Source organism: Narcine bancroftii, chromosome 5, assembly GCF_036971445.1.
Source record: "Narcine bancroftii isolate sNarBan1 chromosome 5, sNarBan1.hap1, whole genome shotgun sequence".
NCBI classification, from domain to species: domain Eukaryota; kingdom Metazoa; phylum Chordata; class Chondrichthyes; order Torpediniformes; family Narcinidae; genus Narcine; species Narcine bancroftii.
The window spans coordinates 247,036,048-247,056,529 of record NC_091473.1 but is presented as its reverse complement, the minus strand read 5'-3'; the positions used below and the strand labels follow the sequence as shown (position 1 = coordinate 247,056,529).

The 20,482-nt window shown below is 42.5% G+C and overlaps 1 protein-coding gene across 1 annotated transcript in view; it reads left to right on the top strand.

The window, feature by feature from the left end:
• mfsd4aa (major facilitator superfamily domain containing 4Aa) overlaps positions 1 to 20,077 on the top strand; it is a 51,376-nt gene extending 31,299 nt beyond the window's left edge. Inside the window, 6 exon segments of the mRNA XM_069941971.1 lie at positions 8,946 to 9,061; positions 10,175 to 10,348; positions 12,291 to 12,438; positions 13,727 to 13,797; positions 15,541 to 15,664; positions 17,099 to 20,077. Coding sequence (XP_069798072.1) covers positions 8,946 to 9,061; positions 10,175 to 10,348; positions 12,291 to 12,438; positions 13,727 to 13,797; positions 15,541 to 15,664; positions 17,099 to 17,151 — 686 coding nt within the window. The 3' untranslated portion in view covers positions 17,152 to 20,077.
• Positions 20,078 to 20,482: the final 405 nt, after the last annotated feature.

Genomic DNA, 20,482 nt, shown 5'->3' with positions numbered 1-20,482 from the left:
TGCCAATAAAACTTTCATTTTACATTAAATGGAAATAAAAATGAGAATGAGAAAGGTAAATGAAGATTAAAATTCTCCATGATTAAAACTCCACATCTCCCCTTGGCCCATCCATTGCTCTCTTGAACACTGCCAGCATCTCCTGAGTGCAGTGGTGTGTGTGTGGTCACCACTGCTGTGGATCACTGCCTACAATTGGAGACCACAACATGATAATTTGCATTTAGTTTACTCAATGAAAGCTATGAATCAGTTACCTATAACACGTTGACAAGTGCATGTTGCACTTGGACAGTAATTTTATTCCAATAGTTTGTTCATTGGGCCTATTGCTGATCTGAATTATAATTCTTGGATAAGATTCAAGATTCTTTTACTGTCATGTAATAGAATTTTGTGTAATATTACATGTTTTATTTAGTCTGCCATGAGGCAAAGATTCATCAGCAGAAATTGCCCGATACCCCTCACAGTCAGAGAAAGAGAAGCAAAAGAGAGTCCCTTCAGAGTCGCTGTGTTTGTGAATTTTCCTCCAGTCTTCCTGCAGCCTCCTCAGCCACACAGACTTCAGCCCAAACCGTGCTCCAGTTGCAAACCTCCGACAAGATCAGAAAACCTTCAATGCACTAGGGGTCTCAAGATCCCTCTCACATCCTGGTTCCAATATCTGGTACCCCTTCAGCAAGTTTCCAGCAGTCTGCAGCCTTGTGTGAGTCCTTTGACCACAAGTCACCAGCAGCCCACACCTTGCATGGGTTCCTTGCCCAGTCACAACAGCCCACTGCCTGTGTGTTCTTCAGCCACAGAGCCCCTGACTGGTCCATGTTCAACATCCCATAGGGTCGTCTCCTCAAATAGTGGACAGACTCCCAGTTTTCTGCTGCCCTGCAGAGGTTACCTTAACAACATTCTACAATGCAAAAGTGATTTGAAGTTGTGTTCTCAAATCACCAAATCTCTCTATAATCTTTCACAATACCTGTCAACCCCACACAGCATGCAATAAGGCAGCCATACTCAACCTTTTTAAAAGCTATGGCCCCCTTAGGACTCAGCTCAAAGTTTATAGGCCCCCTTCCCTGTGAAGTAGTCAAGTTTAGTTGGTTTCTTTGATATTTCTCTCCGACTGCAAAAAAAACTGTGGCCCCTTTAATGTCCTGTGACCCTCAAAGAGTACGATGGCACATGGCCTCTATTAAGAATGGCTGCACTAAGACTTGCAGGAGTGTGGGTTCTTGATACTGGGCATCATTCATTCCTGGCCTCAACTGGTGGGGCATCTCCGATGTCTGCCAGTGTGCTATTCACCCACTGCCACCAAGCTCAGTGCTGCCCTCTTTTAGCAGGCTAAAAACCAAGCCAAAAACTCACCCATGCACAAAAACCTTGTTTAAAAACCGTGCTAGCCCTATTACCCCATCTTCAACACTTCCCAACACCACCCACTAACATCTGCATTAAAAATTCTGGCACAATTTGATTGTTGAGGCAAGTGAGAACTGGTGAAGCTAGAGCTGGATGGTAAATTTTCTTCATTGATGACTAGGAAAGATGAATGAGATGGATAATCTTGAAATGTGTTTTCAAAATACCTCCGGTATATTTTGTCAATAACTTGTGAATGTCTGCTATGTTTTGTTACATGCAGTATATGACTCTGTGGTGGTTGGGGGGGTGGGGGGGGTGGTTTGTAATCAGCCATGAGATGTCCAAGTCGTCAATAGTTACCTTTAGTCAGCCAGAAGGGAGGTTCATTCATTAATGATGGGATTGCAGTGCAGAGCAACTTACTTTTGTTCTTGTATCTTGTGCCTGAATTGAATTGCTCCACAATGAGTGCCTTTGCCACCAACTACCAATGCCTTAAACTCTGGCATTCTTCCTTTGAACATCCCTGCTCCTCTATTTCTTTTTCCACCAGATCTATCTTTTGTTCAAGCATTTGAACATCTACATCATACCTCTCCTTCTTCCCTCTCTATGCACCCAGCCATCTCTCCTCTCCATGCTTGCTGTTATGCCCTCCCTCCCTTCTCCAACCTTTGCGATCACACCGCCCACCCTACTCTTACTCAGGCACCTACCAACATTTTTCCATACCTTGATAAAGGGCACAAGCTTGAATCATTGGTTAGGTATTTTTATTGTTGCTATATAAAGTACACCGTTTGTTTTACCTGCTGAGTTTCTCCAGCTTAATGTTTTTACTTCAACCACGGTGTCTGCAGATTTTTGTTTTACTCCTGACTGCCATGTTTGCTATTTAGTATCGGTACATAATGCTGAGTTCTTTGGGGTGTCCTCAAAACGGGAATATTAGAATGGGTTCCTACCCTGTGATAACCAGTGAATGGATATAGTTAAAAGAGAGAAACACAGTTGTGGCTGCTGGAATCTTGAACAGCCAAAGTACTGCTGGAGGAACTCGGCAGATCTGTAGTTAGAAATGGTTGGCCAAACACTTTGATTTTGGACCCTTTATCAAGACTAGAGGGAAGAGGTAGAGTTGGGACAACTTTCAAAAATAAAGTCAAATGCTTTAACGATGATTGTGTGGCAATTGGTCTAAGTGCCCCAGCACCTTCATCCTGTGTGAGAACAAAATTTGGCGCCCAGCCCACATGAGGTACTTGGAGATGTGATCAACCACTTTGTCAAAGAAGCATTATGAAATAGCCAACACGCCAGTGTTTCCTGTAGGCGTCACTGTCTTTGGATTGGAGGAAACTATAGGGGTGAGAGATGAGGTGGAAAGGCAGGAAATACAAATTACTATTTACTGTAAACTTTCCACCTGGAATGATGAGGTACAGTATTAGTGTCAGTTGATGACAAATATTTAGCCACAAATATACAGAGAGTATGTCTTGGTTATTTAGCCCACAGTGATAAGAATATCTGATTGGAGGGGAGGAGGTTGCTGAGGGGTTAAGTGCATCTGTGTGGGACTGAACACCCTCATTCATCTGTAATCGAATGACCTCACCCTGACTGCTTTTGCAATACAGTTTTGTAATTTAATTTGCCTTCAGCCAAACCATTCAAAACTGGTTTGTCCTATCACAGCAAAATATAAAATACAAACATTTCACCTTCATGGCCCAATCCTGCTAACCTGCTCTCCTCATTCCCCCTCCCCCTCATTCCAGCTCTACTCCACTCGTGGAGGAGGGTGTGGTGCCAAGGGATTGGCAGGTTGCAGTCGTGGTTCCATTGATTAAAAAGGGCACACAGGATGTAGGCCAAGCAATTATCGACCAGTAAGTTTGACATCGGTGGTGGGGAAACTAATGGAAGGAATTTTTATGGATAATATGTATAAATATCTTGAAAGGCACGGATTGATCAGGGACACCCAACATGGGTTTTGTGAGGAGAAAGCTGTATTTGATAAATCTTGTTGAATTTTTTGAAGAGGTGACCAGAAAAGTTGATGAAGGTAGAGCAGTTGATGTGGTCTATTTGGATTTTAATAAGGCTCTCGATAAGGTCCCACATGAAAAGTTAGTGAGGAAGGTTCAGTCTATAGGGATTAATATAGAGATAGTCAGATAGGTTCAGCGGTGGCTGGAAGACAGGCATCAGAGAGTCATGGTGGACAGCTGTCTGTCTAGATAGAGGCTAGTAACGAGCAGTGTGCATCAGGTGTTGGGTCCTTTGTTGTTTGTAATTTATGTTAATGATTTGGATGACAGTGTGGTAAATTGGGTGAGTAAATATGCGGACGATACCAAAATAGGTGGTTTTCATGGACTACAGAAATATTTGGACTGTTTGGAAGAGTGGGCTGAAAGGTGGCAGATGGAGTTTAATGTAGATAAGTGTGAGGTGCTTCATTTTTGGAGGAATAATGGAAATGCAGTGAAGGGGAGAGCATTGAGGAATGCAAAGGAGCAGAGGGATCTTGGAATAATGGTTCAGCATTCCTTGAAGGTGGATTCCCACATAGATAGGGTGGTGAAGAAGGCTTTTGGTATGCTGGCCTTTATAAATCACAGCATAGAATATAGGAGCTGGGAGGTGATGTTGAGACTGTTTAAGGCATTGGCGAGGCCAAATTTGGAGTATTGTGTGCAGTTCTGGTCTCCAAATAATAGGAAGGATATAAATAAGGTAGAGAGGGTGCAAAGAAGGTTTTCGAAAATGTTCCCTGGATTGCAGTATCTTGAATACGGAGAAAGATTGAATAGACTGGGACTTTATTCATTGGAGCGTAGAAGGTTGAGAGGGGATTTGAAAGAGGCATTTAAAATTATGAAGGGAATAGATTAGAGTAGAAGTGAATAGGCTTTCCCCTGAGGGTAGGGGAGATTGGAACAAGAGGTCATAAGTTAAGGGTTAGGGGGAAAACTTTAGGACTAATGTAAGAGGATACTTCTTCACTCAGAGTGGTGGCTGAGTGGAATGATCTTCTGGAAGAGATAGTTGCTGCAGGGTCAATTGTCATTTAAGAGGAGATTAGAGGGTTATGGGCAACAGAGTGGATAGGTGGAACTTGTGAAGTTTCACGTAGATCTCTGTGGACTAGAAGGGCCGATATGGCCTGTTTCCGTACTGTAAATGGTTATATAGTTATAAAAACATCTACAGTCACATTACAATTAAAAGTCTCAAATTTCCCATGGGATCAGATTTGATCCATTACTATCTCACAGCAATTTCAACACACTTAACATATGAAAGTTTCCCAGATGAGTGGTATCCAATTTCTTTTTTCCTGTCCCATTTTGGAGAAATTCATTTTCGGTTTCTCCACATTAATTGCATATAATCATACATTTCATCCGCTGCATCCGTGTCTGCCTGTCCCACATCGGACTTGTCAGCCACAAATGAGCCTGCAGCTGACGTGGACATTTACCCCTCCATAAATCTTCGTCCGCGAAGCCAAGCCAAAGAAAGATCATTGAAGCCACTTCCCCAGCTAACTCTTCCCTGTTTGAAAACCAATGGACAACAAGAGAGAACAATATATTTAGGAGTCTGAAATCTGCATTTATATATTACCTTTCATGGTCTTGGGTCTAATAAAGTACTTGGGAAGTGTAATGTAAAATAAATGGCAGTCAATTTACATACAGGACATTCCTTCAAAGAGCAATGTGACAATGTCCAGATAAACTGAATGAATGAGTTTCTCTCAACTTAGTGTAGAGGGGCAATACAGTGAGCGTAGTGAATAGCACAAAATGGCTATAGCACAGCGACCGGGAACGAGGTTCGAATCCAGCGCTGTCTGTAAGGAGTTTGTACGTTCTTATCGTGTCTGTGTGGAGTTTCCTCCCACCATTAAAAAAAAATACTGGGGTTGTCGATTAATTGGGTAGCAGGGGCTCGTGGGCTGGAAGGGCCTGTTACCATGCTATATGTCTGAATTTAAAAAAAATTAAAATACCAGTCAGGACATAAGTAGAATGACAGAATCACTTGCATGCACACAGGGTCGAGGACAGACATTTCATCTGACAAATGCCAACCTTGACTGTGCAGTATTCCTCAGTCTGGAGCAGGAATATTTGCCTTGGCTCTTCTGCTCAAATTTGTGAAGTAGCATTACAGCGAAACTTCCAAGAATACATTCACCCAAGATGCAATGAGGTTCCCATGATATTTGCTGATATTGCCTTTCCCACTGGTAACACCAAGCTCCCCCCCCCCCCCAACCCCTTGTATGGCCGATTGTTTTATTGAGCATGGTTGCCAACATGCTTTGAATGGGACACAACTGCAGTTTAGATAAACTTGAAACAGCCAGAGAAAATAAAGCTTAAATGTACATGAGACAGCAGTTCTTTTTCATTAAAGTTAGAACATGTGCAGAAGCAAATAGACATCGTTAGCATTCAGTGTGATTCTTCAGCTAATTTCCCCAAACAGATTGTTTCCATCTCAATGGAGAAGCTGCAAACTTTGTCAGAGGTGTTGAAGATGGGTGGTTAAATGCGTCAGCTAGTAGCATACACCCTTGTTCAAATTCCACCTTGACAGTTGTGGAATTCAGTTTATTGTCTGCAATTTAAGAAAAATTTCAGCAGTGGCCACAGGATCACTGGATTGTTGTTGCATCTTTTCTGATTGGCCGAGACCATTAGAGTCATAATTGGACAGGCCCTTCAGCACAACTTGTTTATTCCTTCCAAGCAAGTCCCATTTGCCTGCATTTGGCCCATGTCCCTCTAAATCCCTATCCAGGTACCTACAAAATGTCATTCAGAGGAGGAAACCAGGCAGTAATGAAAGCCTGTTAGCATCCAGAGACCAAGTCACAAAGAGTAAAACGCAAAGGTCTGCAGACACCGGGGTTGAAGTAAAAACCCAAGGCTAGAGAAACTCAGCAGGTCAAACAGTGTCCTTTATTTAGCAAAGATAAAGAGACAGAACCGACGCTTGAGCCCTTCATAAAGATGTATGATATTCCTTGACAGGACTCAAGCCTGAAGCATTGGTTCTGTCTCTTTATCTTTGCTATATAAACTGTTTGACCTGCTGAGTTTCTCCAGCCTTGTGTTTTTAAATCACGAGTCTCCATTTCAGATTCTGGAGTAGCTTCTAGCAGAGGTATTTGATGATGCAATCATTTAGGAATCCATTATTTATTGCTTCCATGACATTTTCATCTGGCCATTGTATTCCTAATGTGATTCCCTCAGGCAGCCAAACCTGTATTTGTAGCCACGTGAGCCACAGTTGATTTAGATGAACAGGGAATATTTTAGTGCTACCTTCTGCAATTTTCATGGAGAAAGGAACTGCACCCTTGAGCCAGTTCACAAGATGAAGGAACAGAGGTAGGCCATTCGGCCCATGGAGTCTGCCCCACCTCTCCTCCGTGAGCTAAACCATTCTCGTGTTCTGCCATTCAATATAATGACCAATCTGAACTTTCCCTCTGCTCCATTTTCCTACCTGTTTCCCATAACCCTTAACATTTATTGTGCTCAACCTAGAGCAACTTGGTTTGGTTTTCAAGCTGCTGTCTGTGGGAGATTGCTACGAATGACTTGGATGCAGTGATTACACCATGTTTAGTTCTGGACATTTTGGGGAATTCTGACAGGTCAGCATGGTTGTTAATAAAGTGCTGGTGTTTCCCTTCAAATGTACTGGAGTAAACTTGTAAAAGGAACTATACCAATGCAAATCTGTTTATCATCTAAATGTAACAGCAAAATATAAAACATTACTGCTCAGTCCAGGCCCTTAAGCCCATGATGCTATGCTGACCTCTATAAACCTACTCAACAATCTAAAGCTTCCTTTCCTTACACCCACATACCTATTTTTCATGAAATTGAAAGATATAGCATGGAAACAGGGCTTTGGTTTATTGAGTCCACACCAACCATCAATTTACACCAATCCTACATTAATCTCATTTTCCCATCAACTCCTGCCAGATTCTACCACTCACCTACACATTAGGGGCAGTTTACAGTGGTCTGTTAACCTACCAACCTGCACATCTTCAAGATGTGGGAGGAAACCAGAGCATTAGAGGACACACAGACAGCATCCGAGATAAGGATTGAACCCTGGTTTCTGGGGCTGTGAGGCAGCACCTCTGTTAACTACGTCACAGTGTTCTTCCTATTCAAGATTCATTTATTGCCATGTACAGAATATATAATACCACTGAAAATTATCTTTTGCCACAAGGCAGACAAAGAGCTGCCATTAGTATCACCTGGTGTCCCTTATAGTAAGAGAGAAAGAGAAGCAAAAGGGAGTCCCTTCCGAGTCACTGAGTGTCTGTGGATTCGTATCCAGTGCTCCTGCAGCCTCTGTTCATCAGTGACTGAGCTCCTGATCCAAATCCCTGATATGATCAGAAACCTCTTCTTGCACCTCAGCACCTTCCCAAATCCCAGTTCTAATGCTTGGTTCTCAGTCTCCAGCAGCCCGCAGCCCATGGGGGTCCCCTGACCGTAAGTCGCCCACAGCCTGTGTCGGCATCTCAGCTGCTGAGACCCTCACTGATTCATTGCATTGGTCATTTCCTATGCTTCGTTTTTTGGCCGGGGGGGGGGGGGGGGAGAGAGATGTTCTCCCCGTTTCTGGTACCCTGCGCTGGTCCACTTTGGCACAGACCTTCGCGGTTGCAGGATTTTATTTATAAACACTATCAGCTCCTTTAACAGGCCATTTAAAGCCTAAACAGGGCCACTGGCATTAGGACAGAGTGGTTGAACTACTCGGAACAGTGCTCTGTCTTTGCTTTCCGGGGTCTGCGCCAACAGCAGCCAGCTCCAGCAGAGCCGCCATTTTACTTCCTTACTGAGCTCTCACTGTCTCTTTTGTTTATTTTCCCTGCTGGTTTAATGTCTCAAGAACATTTGACACAGTAACATATATGGGATCCCAAGTCAGCAAAGGTTTGGTCAAAGAGAGAGCTTTAAATAAGCGCCTCGGCTAAGAGGGGCAGAGTTAGAGAAATTTTGGGAGGGAATGATATGGCTCAAACTTTGAGCAGTTGAAGGCAATTGTGGAGTTGTAAAGAGTCCAAAATTACACATGTGAAGAGATTGAAAGTTTGTAGGACCAGAAAATACAAAGGCAGGGAGGGTGCAGCAAATGAAAGCATCTGGATTCATGGTTCTCATGGTTAAATAAACCCATGCAAATGGTGCCAAGTTGGCAGGTTTCACGGGAGCCCACGGCAAGAATTTTTCAGCGTAATCAGTCGGCTCCAGTAAAATGGAATGAGCCATTTCCTCAGTGCTTCATTAAAAGATCGTCTTCTCAAATATTAAAAATGCATTGAAGGGAGGCACCAGTGGATGAGGACCCACTGTACTGAACATCAGGGATCACGGTGGCGAGTTAGAATATGCTCGATCTGGAGTGTGATTCAAGCTGAGGTTTGTGTGGCGTGGAAGGATGGATTGTTCAGAGTTATTCTCGATCCCTGAATCAACCCAGTTGTTCTTTCTTACTTCTATTTGCAGAACCGGCCACCCTGACCAATTGTCTCAAAGCTCTGTACCTTCAGAAAGCTCCTTGTACCTTTGTTGTGGTCCACGTTGTAGGCGCCGTCATCCTTTTTATGACAGATGGGATTTTGGTAAGTAAAAATTCAATTAAGAGGAATTTGAAAACATTTTATAAATATATTAGAGGCAGGAGGATAGATAAGAATTATAATGCAATAGATAGGATATATGAGCTGCACACCTTCTAATTATAACTCGTGGTGTCAGTACATAGGCCCTGATATTTATGGAGAGAATGTTGGGAGTTTGCTATGGCCAACTTTAGCCATAGAGTTATACAGCATGGAAACATGCCCTTCAGCTCAAATTGTCCATGCTGACCATGAATCTTCCGAGCTAACCTCTCAACCTTTCCCATCCATGGATCCATCCAAATATATTTTAAATGTAATTATGTCCATCTCGATAGCTTCCTCTAGCAGCTCGATCCTCACATTCTCATCCTTTAACTGATGAGTCTCATTGGAAATCTGCTTCCTGGTTATGCAAGGGCAAATCTGAGCTGAGATGGAAAACTGAAAGCTTATAGGTTGGATGGACAGTGATCACGGGAGACTAGGGATCGAGAATGGATCAGTCTTGAGGAGACTGTGAATGAGTGGTTGGGAGAGGGCCTACCACCATGTGTTTCATTCACAGCAATGGAGCATTCATATCATGGGTGGCACAGTTAGGGTAGCAGTTCTTTCTTTGGCTTGGCTTCGCGGACGAAGATTTATGGAGGGCAGGGTAGCAGTTAGTGTGATGCTATTTACAGCGCCAGTGTCCTGGGTTCAAATCAGGTTTGTACGTTTCCTCCCACCTTTCAAAACATACAGGGTTATAGGTTAATTTGGGTGTTTTTGGACAACATGAGTAAATGGCCAGAATCGGCTTCTACTGTAATGTAAATAAAATTTACATTAAAATATGTGGGTGGTCTACATTTTGGCATCATTTCACATGATAAAGGCGATTCCAACTTTAAATTGGTAAACAACGTGATAGGTGAAGAGCTAAGGGGAGGCTGAGGCATTTATTTTATGGGGTGGGTTCTCAGCATTGGACAAAAGTGTGAGAAAGGGTGAAGTGGCCAATCCAATCAGCATCTAGATCTCTCTCTTCAAATTGCCGTTCGTATCATGAAGAAATAAAAGTGGAGGGATTTGTGTTTATACATCTTTGTTGTGCTTGATTTCTGACAGGGGGAGTACTCTGGATTTGTGTACACCTATGCTGTTGAGAAACCACTCTACATTGAGCCTCGAGTGGCAGGTTATCTCAGCAGTCTCTTCTGGGCCTCCATTACTTTGGGGAGACTGGCATCCATTCCTGTGTCTGGGAAGTTAAGACCAGCAACCATGGTGTTCATAAACCTGGTGAATATTTTTTTTAAAAATCACTCCTTGGTTCATCTTAATAACTCACTTTCAATTTCATTTTCCATTGTGAAGTCTGTGCCAGATTCTGGTCTCCATAATCTACATGCAGGTTCCATCTCTAAGGGGGAAGATTGGGAGAGGAAGCTCATTGCAGGGTTCAGCACAGTCCTGATTGGCTCGCACAGGGCCAATTAATGATTTAACCTCCAGGACCTTTTAGTTGGATGTAACTTGAGCATTCTAATCTCCTCATTAAAAGATCAAGAGCCTTATAGACACAGACCCTTCAGCTCACCTTGTCCACGCTGACCATTTTCTACATAAGCTAGTCCTATTTGCCTGCATTCAGTCCAGATCCCTGTAAACTTTCCTATCCATGTATGTCCAAATGTCTTTTAGATTTCAGATTTATTGTCAATCATGACATCACATACAACCCTGAGATTCAGAATTACCACATTGGTTCAAAAAAATCTGTACACAATATGCACATGAAACAAATAAAGTACTGTAAACCGGTAAGGAATGTAAAGAAACTGCAATACAATTACACCTGCCTCTACCATCTGCAATGCTAAATCTCTATGTAATCTTCCAGTGACTTGGTGTTCCTAAATGATTATTGAAAGTGGATGCCATATACCTCCTCTTCCCTGTCTGCCCTAACTTCCATCACTAAGTGAACAGAAGATTTAACCATATCTGACCTCTTGAGTGGAGATAAGAAATAATTGTCTTGCTTTCCCAGTACATGTGAAAGTCCTGACTCGGTCTTTCTTGCTGGTGCTCAGAACATCCAATTCCCATGATACTTTTTAGCACAGAATAAAAGACAATAGACAATAGGAGCTAGAGTAGGCCTTTTGGCCCGTCGAGCCAGCACCGCCATTTTACAGATCATGGCTGATCACTACCATCAGTACCCCTTTCCAGCCTTATCCCCATAACCCTTAACTCCTTTGCCCACTAGAGTCTTATCTAACTCTCTTTTGAACATAATCAGCGAATCTGCCTCTACCACCCTCTGTGGCAGAGCATTCCACAGATTCACACTTCTCTGGGTAAAAAAAAATGTTTTCTCACCTCCGTCCTAAAGGGCCTACCCTGTATTCTTAAACTATGCCCTCTGGTCCTCGTCTCCCCCATCATTGGGAACAAGTAATCCAACTTCACCCTGTCTATCCTGTTAGGTCTGCTTTGTTCGAGAATGAGTGAGTCAGACACCAGACTGAGTCGAAATCAAGGTTCTTTATTACCGGATTGTAACACTTGCAACTAACAATGTTGGTTGGAGAAGGCGCATTCTCCCGATATCAGCAAGTGGTGTTTTTTTTATACCTCAGGACACGCACTTAGTAAATTATCATACCATTACATTGTCCAATGAATAAGCTGTTGCTACCCTTCTCTGTTAGTCTGCTGCACATCATCTTGTTATTGCCACACTTATCTTGAGCGTACAAGGTCATATCTGCATCCTGTTACTCCTTAGTACTGGGTGACTCCTTCTCCGGTCCCAACTCATGATGTTTTTACCTTACAATCCCCCTGATAATTTTGCATACCTCAATCATGTCCCCCCCCTCATCCTTCTAAACTCCATCGGATACAAGTCCAGTTTTTCTAGCCTTTCAGCATATGTCAATCCCGCCATCCCTGAAACTAACCTTGTAAATCTGCACTGCACACCCTCTAGAGCTAGTATGTCCTTCCTCAAAATTGGAGACCAGAACTGGACGCAATACTCCAGGGGTCTCACCTGTACGACTGCAGAAGGGCGTCTCTGTTCCTATACTCCAATCCCCTCTTTATGAAAGCCAACATGCCATTTGCCTTCTTCACATTTCTTCACCATTTGCATGTCATCTTCAGAAGTTGCTTTGATGAGAATCCATTCCGACTTCTCACACGGAGGGGGTCTCTGGTCTCTGGTTTGCAGGGTGGAATCATTGGTGCCTTTGTCTTGACGCTGTGTTTTCCAGTCAGTATTGTTTGCCTTTATGTGGGAACTGGACTTCTGGGATTTTTCCTGAGCAGCACCTTTCCAAGTATGTTGGCATACACCGAGGACATCTTGAACTACCAAGGTTAGTAGTATCAGCCTGCTTCGTAGTCTCTTTAACTCTTCTTCACAATATGCAGTAAAACCCCCCTGCATGCAGGACTTATGAGATAGGTAGATGCTGGATCAGAGAATTGCGTAATTGGAGAATTAACCACTAGGGGTGCCAATTTTCAACTTTCAAATTTTTTACTACTTAAATTTCCATGTTTTTTTTTGCTTGAGGCTGGCAGTTGCTTGAATTCCAGATCACGGGGATTTTACTGTACATTTTTCAGAATTTTAAGTTGAAGCTGGCATTGAATTACCATGAAACAAAGCATTCCACACGTGCATATCCTCCAGTATTTATCAATTCCATCTTCATCACTTCCTTTCAAAATTTGACACTTTTGAGAACTCTAAGCTGGTATTTCGTGGCCTGACTGAGGAAGGGTAGGGCTGTTCTGGGTGGAAAGTTTGGGAATGAAATGTTGAACTGGTACTTTATCATGTTAATAAAGCTGGGACTGCACTCATTGGAGCTTTTGTAGTCTGGGACTACAGTATATCCATTGAAGATTGTGCAGCCTGGGTCTATACTCACAGAAGGATGAGGGAATATTTTACAGAAACATATAAAAAATATGAAAGGAATAGATCAAAGTTTCCATCAGCAGTTGGTTCTAGATCTTGGGGACATGGCCACAAGGAGAAAGCAGCAATAAGGAGGAACCGCTTCTCGCCGAGAGTGGTGAATCTGGGGTTCTCTGCTGTAATGTATCAGTAGAGACTGCTTCAGTAAAATGTACTTAAGATGCTGATCAAAAGATTTTTTTAATAGTAGGGGAATTAAGAGTCACGGGGAACAGACAGATAGGTGGAGTTGAGTCCATGGCTGGATCAGCCATGACCTAATTGAATGGCGGAGCAGACTCGACGGCCCAGATGGCCGACTCCAGGTTCTATTTCTTATTTTCTTAATCATTCCTACAAGTTTGGAGAGGAGCAGAGGGGTTACCCTTGTCTGCCTGGCCAACATTTATCCCTCATTCTCTCGCATTCTAAACAAAATATTCTAGCCAATTCCACGCTGCCATTTTTTTGGAACATTCTGTGCATCAATTGGCTGTTGCTCTTCCTTCACTTGAAGAGAAGCTCCACTCCAAATTTCATTAATCATGAAGCATCCTTGGGACATCCCAATTCCATAAAAGTTGCTTTGGTTATTCAAGTTTTCCCATGTTGTGTTTATATCACTCTGCTGTGTTTTGAATACGTAAAATAAACATAACTAGAAATGTTTTATTTAATTGTTTCTTTTGCTTGGCTAGGTTGTGCAACAACTGTACTGGTGACAGGGGCAGGAATTGGAGAGTTTGTCCTCCAGATGCTGGTGGGATCAGTGAGTATACTCTTTCCAAGTGTCCATCTTTGAAACAAATGCATTTGCAAATTTCTTGGGCAATCAGTGAAATGCCTTGCTGATGGAGGAACTCTGGGTCCATGGGTCAGCATTTTGGATCAGTCTCAATAAACATATGACCAACTGATTTGACCGTCAAATGCTACCTGACCCATTGAGTTCCTCATTGTTTGCCCAAGGTTCCAGCACTTGCAGTCTTTGTGTTTCTTACTCTGCATCAGACCATGTAACCACTTACAGCACAGAACAGGCCAGTTCAGCCCTACTAGTCCATGCCGTAACAAATCCCCACCCTCCTAGTCCCTCTGACCAGCACCCGGTCCATACCCCTCCAGTCCTCTCCTATCCATGTAACTATCTAGTCTTTCCTTAAATATAACCAATGACCCCGCCTCGACCACGTCTGTTGGAAGCTCATTCCACATCCCCACCACCCTTTGCGTAAAGAAATTTCCCCTCATGTTCCCCATAATTTTCCCCCTTCAATCTTAAACCATGCCTCTAGTTTGAATCTCCCCCACTCTTAATTGAAAAAGCCTATCCACGTTTACTCTGTCTGTCCCTTTTAAAATCTTAAACACCTCTATCAAGTCCCCTCTCAATCTTCTACGTTCCAGAGAAAAAAGCCCCAGTGTGCACAACCTTTCCTGTAACTCAAACCTTGAAATCCTGTCAACATTCTCGTGAACCTTCTCTGCACGCTCTCTATTTTGTTTATATCTTTCCTATAATTTGGTGACCAGATGTTTTACATTGATTCCCAAAAAGTGTAGGATGGCATTATTTTGTAGGAAAGCCCAAAGAACTTAATCTACCAGTCAGTGAGGAATCAAAATTCCACAGATGGAATTTTGGACAATGTTGATGGATGATTTTTCCAATTAGTGGATGTTAGTAAGGATTTCAATTCTCCAAGATTATAAATGGTGTTTTTGGGAACTATCAATTATGAGCAAATATGTAGGAACATAAGATTGAGCCTGACTCCATATTAATTCATGAATGCTCATCTCTTTCCTCTTGTATTTAAATCCCCTTGTCATAAAAGTCAACATAACATTTACCTTCCCCAACTGCCAGGATGTAAGGGGTAAAATCCATCAACTTCAGAATGATGGCTATCTGGCATTAATTGTCATTTTCAGAAGAAATATCCTAATTTATTACTACCTTTTGTGTTCAGACATGGTCATAGACAACTCTTGAAAAGACTTATTGGAATTTTTAGGCTGGCCCCTAAAGATCTAGGCTCCCATCCCAACCATTTCCCCTCCATTAAGCAATTAGTTTCCAATAACTTGAAGCTATGATCATCAACTCTTGACCTTCTAAATTCCAAGGGCAGGAAAAATAGTTGGTGCAATCTTTCCTCGTGATTTATCATAAGTACAGGTATTGGTGCAATAAATTTTCAACACTCTCCCTGAAGGCCATTAGGATTTCCCAAGTTATAGTGCACAGAACTGCTAACAGGTGTGACTTAGCAAGGCTTTGTACAATTGTGGTAAAACGTCTGTCCCAGCAGGATTGATGAAAAGGAATTATTTGGTTTTGTAAAATTTACTCGGTCAATTTCACAATGGAACCAAGTAGGGAAAGTTTGTATCAATTTCCTTGTACTAATTCTTCAGCTCCTTCCACCACCACCAACTTATTCTATTATAGGAATTGTGACCATCATTTCTTTAGAGCATGAACTAATTTACCTGTGGCTTCCTGCAGATTATTCAGTCACCCGAAACCGATATATTCCTTGTGTGTGGCCTTACCTTTGGTTGTCTTGCTCTTCTCTTCTACTTGGTTCTCCTCCTGGTACATAGACTGTACAGTCTACAGAACATGACAGGTAAGTGGTTAGACCCTGGAGAATGGGTGATCCTGGCTTAGACGGAATAGATTTCAAAATTGAAATGAACCTTCCCTGGTCATGTTGTCTAAGGATGCACTGAATAAGGGTGGCCTGCGCTCAATGTGGCTTCATTGCTGAACTCCAGACCAATTTTCTTAGGGGTCTAAAATGAGCGCCTGACACAAATGCATGTCCCCATCTTTTATCACTTATTCGCTTATTTTACTGGGTGACTATCACCAGAATTTATGCCCATCTCTAATTGAACACCAAGTTGATTGCCAGGCTATTTCAGACAGTGATTTAGTGTAGTTCTCCAGTCACACATCAGCTAAACCAAGTGAACGTTTAGCCTCCCTTGAATGGGTTCCATTTTTCTATCAATCTGATTGTTTAGTGGTCAAAATCTCAATGGAAACTCCTCAGCCACCACGGTGGGATTTGAACTCTGGTTTCTGAATTATTTGGCTTAGCATCTGGTATCTGATATAATAATTTGATTACTCCATCACCACCACATTCATGTAAATTAGTACTAATGGCATTGCCAACTATCAGGATTTTAAAAAAATTTATACATGCAGCACAGAAAAGGCCATTTCAGCCACGAGTCTGTGCCACCCAATTTGCACCCAATTAACCTACACCCTCGTATATTTCGAACAGCGGGAGGAAACCAGAGCCCCCAGGGGAAACCACGCAGACACAGGGAGAACATACCAACTCCTTACAGACAGCTTGAGGTTCGAACCCCGGCCCCGATTGCTGGCTCGGTAAAGGTGGCGCCCTGTCCTGTTCAGGCTACCTGGGCGAGTTTTCTGAAGAACAAGAAAAATGCAGATTTAATTCTGTTCCTGTAAAGTCCGAGAAGTAGGAAGGATCCAACATGTGGAAATGTAGAAGGAAGTGAGGGCTGGGGGGGGGGAGGGGGGGGTGGAATAGGGGGAGAAACTCATCGAAACACTGAATATTGAAAGGCCAAGATAGGACTGCGGTGGAACACTGTATCGCAGTCATTGTCCTCGTCAGCCCACACCTGATACTGTAACTCCTCCCCTTCCAGGATCCCTAATAAAGGCGGTTTTGCCCAATTCCCCATCCCTCAGTACTGCCTTGGAATCGGGCCAACAGCATATAAGCTATGACTGTATTTATAGTGTTGAAAGCCTTATTAATCTCAAGTTCTGGCCTGTCAGGTCTAATTGATAGCACTACAAGGATGCAATCTAACCTCCCTTCCATCAAAAGCATCTACACCTCCTACTCTCTCAGGAAAGCAGCCAACCTATTAAAGGACCTGTCCCTCCCCAGCTACGTTTTCTTAGAATGGTTTATGGGCTTTATGGAGGTTTTGTGCAGCTCCACTGTTGATAATTTTCCCTGCTTTATATTGCACTCATTTCTGACTCCATTTGTCTTTCTTTTTCACAGCACCAGCAAAAACAACCACGATAACGGAGTCCCAGTTTTCATACCAGAGCTGAGATTAAGCAAGCGGCCAGCCACTGGGATGTGCGATAATTCGAATGGATCTCGCGCAACGTTGGAATAGACTGATAACCTGAGCTGACTTTTACAGTGGATGACGTTGCAACAGGCCCATGAGCAGCATCCCTACTGTATGAGAAGTGGCAAGGTCGCTTTTGTCTGTGCTTCTGGTTAAACTGATGGATTGCACGGATATGTGCGGACTCCAGTTACCTTCCAGAGAAAATGGACATTGAAAGGATAAAGGAACAATGATCATCTTAATCACCACCACTTTGGACCTGAGTTAACAAGCGTGTTTTTTTTTAGTAGAACTGTTTTAAAACAAAACATTTGATTTATTCAGGCTAATGATTTTTTGATGATTTTTAAAAATTGTTTTGAAACAAATGGCACACGTTTCAGGGGAGAAATCAGATGTTTCATTGCAATTTCGATTGAATGGAAAATGAAGGCCGTAAATGTAGAAGACCAGGATGTAAGCATTCACCAGGAGTTTGAGTTTGCTTAGTAAAGATTGAAAATGAATGGGTTGATACCTCTGCCAAAGTTCCACGGGATTCCAACTGTTAGATTGCAGTGTAACACTGATCGGGCAGCATTTATTACCCACTTGAGTTCTCTTGGGCTAACTGCATTAGTTAACCTAATGGCATGTGGTCACTTCCTGGAGCATCCCCCCCCACCAAGCTAACAGCCCTGTGGGAGTATCATCCTGACATTCACCATCTTCTACAGTCATGAGCTTTGTCCAATAACCACCCTCATTTCACTGATGACAAGGCAAACATTCCCTGATTTGCTACATTCAGTTTTACGTTTTGCCATGTTGGGATTTGAACGCACAAACTGTGGGTTCAGAGGCCTGTGCCATGTTGCCAAAGGAGAGCCTTGGTTTTCATGGCTCTCCCATTGGGAACAACAATGTATAAGTTTATACTTTAAACCTCATGACATTTCTCAGAAAAACACTACTTCACATGAAGTCTCAGGTGTAATTTGCAAAACACAATATTCAATTTATGAATAATGCATTATATGTTTCTTAATTTGTTTTTGGTGGTGTTGGTCGATGGACGATCAAAATAGCTGATCGAGGATTAATGGCCAAGTCAAATGATGCTGAAGGATCACCTCTTTGCATCCATGATTCAGACAGTGTAGAGGACCCTTAGTACTGTTCTGGGATGGTGATTCAGTTGATGTACTGGCATCCTGCATTGAGCTTGAAAGAGATAATATCCAAATGACCTGGTGGGCTGCAAATGGAGACTCCCAGCAACAAATAGGGTCAGAAATTGAGGAATTCTTTTCTTAAAGAGCACTTTTCTAGAATTGCTGCCTGATGGGGTTTTTTGTGTGCAAACTATCAAAGCATTATAATCATGGAAGAAAATATCATCACATTTCTTTTGCTATGTAATTAGACAAAGATGAATGTGAATTAACTTGTTCACAGTCAATACATATTTTGCATCAAGGGAAGTTCATTGACCTTTTGGGTTAAGAAACATTCCTGATATAGACTGACAGGGGAATCACTAAAGCAGGGCTTAAATGAGCTTCATACTGAGATGAGTTAAACAGAAACAAACAGCAATATTAAATTATAGAAAAGCCATTTAAAGAAATAGCCTTTTTAACTTCCTAGTAAATATCCACTCTTACTTGGAAACCATAGCTTTGATGCACGAAGTCGGCCTGCCTCACCAACCCACCCCCCCCCCCCCCCCCCCCCCCCCCCCCCCCCCCCCCCACCCCAACCCGCTTTGTCCTGGTGATTGTCTCATCCCTCACTCATTCCTGGCGACAGGAATAACTTGATTCACTTGCCACACCTGCCAAATGTTAGGTTGGTGGTCAAGCGGGAATGAGTGAGGATTTCTCCTGATCATCCTCTTTAGCGGAATGCAGAGCAGATGAGGCCAAATATCAGTGATGGTGTAGATCAGAGACTTTCTCTGGATGTTGTCCTTTCTGTTCTGGTAAGACAAACCCACTCCAATGGGATATTTGTTACACAATGTTATGGGAGATATCCCACCAATGAAGGCTGCTCACATAAGATAACTCGTGTTTGAGCTGACAAATTCCATTTTACTTCCCTCTCCCATCCACCCATCATGATAATTTCTTGCCTCCATGAGGAAAAATCACAAACCCATTCCTTTGCAATTCAGTCATAAGAATTGATATTACTTGGGTCATAGTTCTGGCTGAACTCTGAAAAAGAGAGATGAGCTCTCTGCAAGATAATCCAGATGAATGACCTTGGCTTCACCATGAACATGTAACTCAGGACATCTCTGTGAACCAGTTCTCTACGAAGTTGTTTCCTCGCAGTTTGAAGCCTTGGGGACTGGCCTCCAAACCTGTGACCGGTTTGCCTGCACTACAGAGACGTCAGCGGCATTGAATTGTTTAATGAGGAAGATGTTTTTGAGGCTGGATTCCACTTTTAATCTATTGGGTTTTTTTTTCTCCTGGCTAAAAGCACAATAAATTGGTTTAAGAATTGCAGTCTGATTGCAATGATTATTCCCCAGTGTACGAGGAATGCGAAAGGAGCAACTTCTGTGGAGTTGGTTGGTTCAGGAAAGGATTTGGTGGGATTCTATGGTGGCAGCATTATGCCCCTCGGTAATGTGCCAAACCAGTGACCAAGCCTGCAGAAACACTTCACTCCAGAGCTGCTACATAATTTATTATTTAACCCCTGCCGCGATGCTAAAAGTTGAGTTTTCACTTTTGCCTGAAAATAAGATAATCTGGTTTTATTATTTAACTGAGTCACTGGTAAACGATTTTGATTGAATATCTCCTGAGGTTGGACGTTAATCAGCTGATTAATCTTTGCTCAGTTGTTGTCAACCAAAGAAATGTTAGATAAAATATATTAAAATGCTATGGAATTTCACTTCATTATTTTTGTGTTGATTTATGGGTTTGTTACAACAGCACAAAATCAGTTCAGGTTATGATGGCCCTTTTGTTTTTCATGTCATCTTTTGCAATTCCTACCATCTTGTCAAAATGTCCGACAATCCCATCCAAATTCCTTTCATGTACAGACACTACATTCCAAATTTTTGAATTCACACCGACATTACATCCGTACTATCCAAACTTTTGTTAATCCTCCCAATCATACCATCACAATTCCCCTAATCCCAATCCCATCCCTACCCCAACCCTGTTGTTCCAATTCACCCATACCAATTGAACTATTTCCCCTTTATACCATCCAACTGTTCTTTATATGGAGCCACTATCCAAATTCCAAATCCTGACCACCCTTGCTGATTTCCCTACTCGCTAACTGTAAAT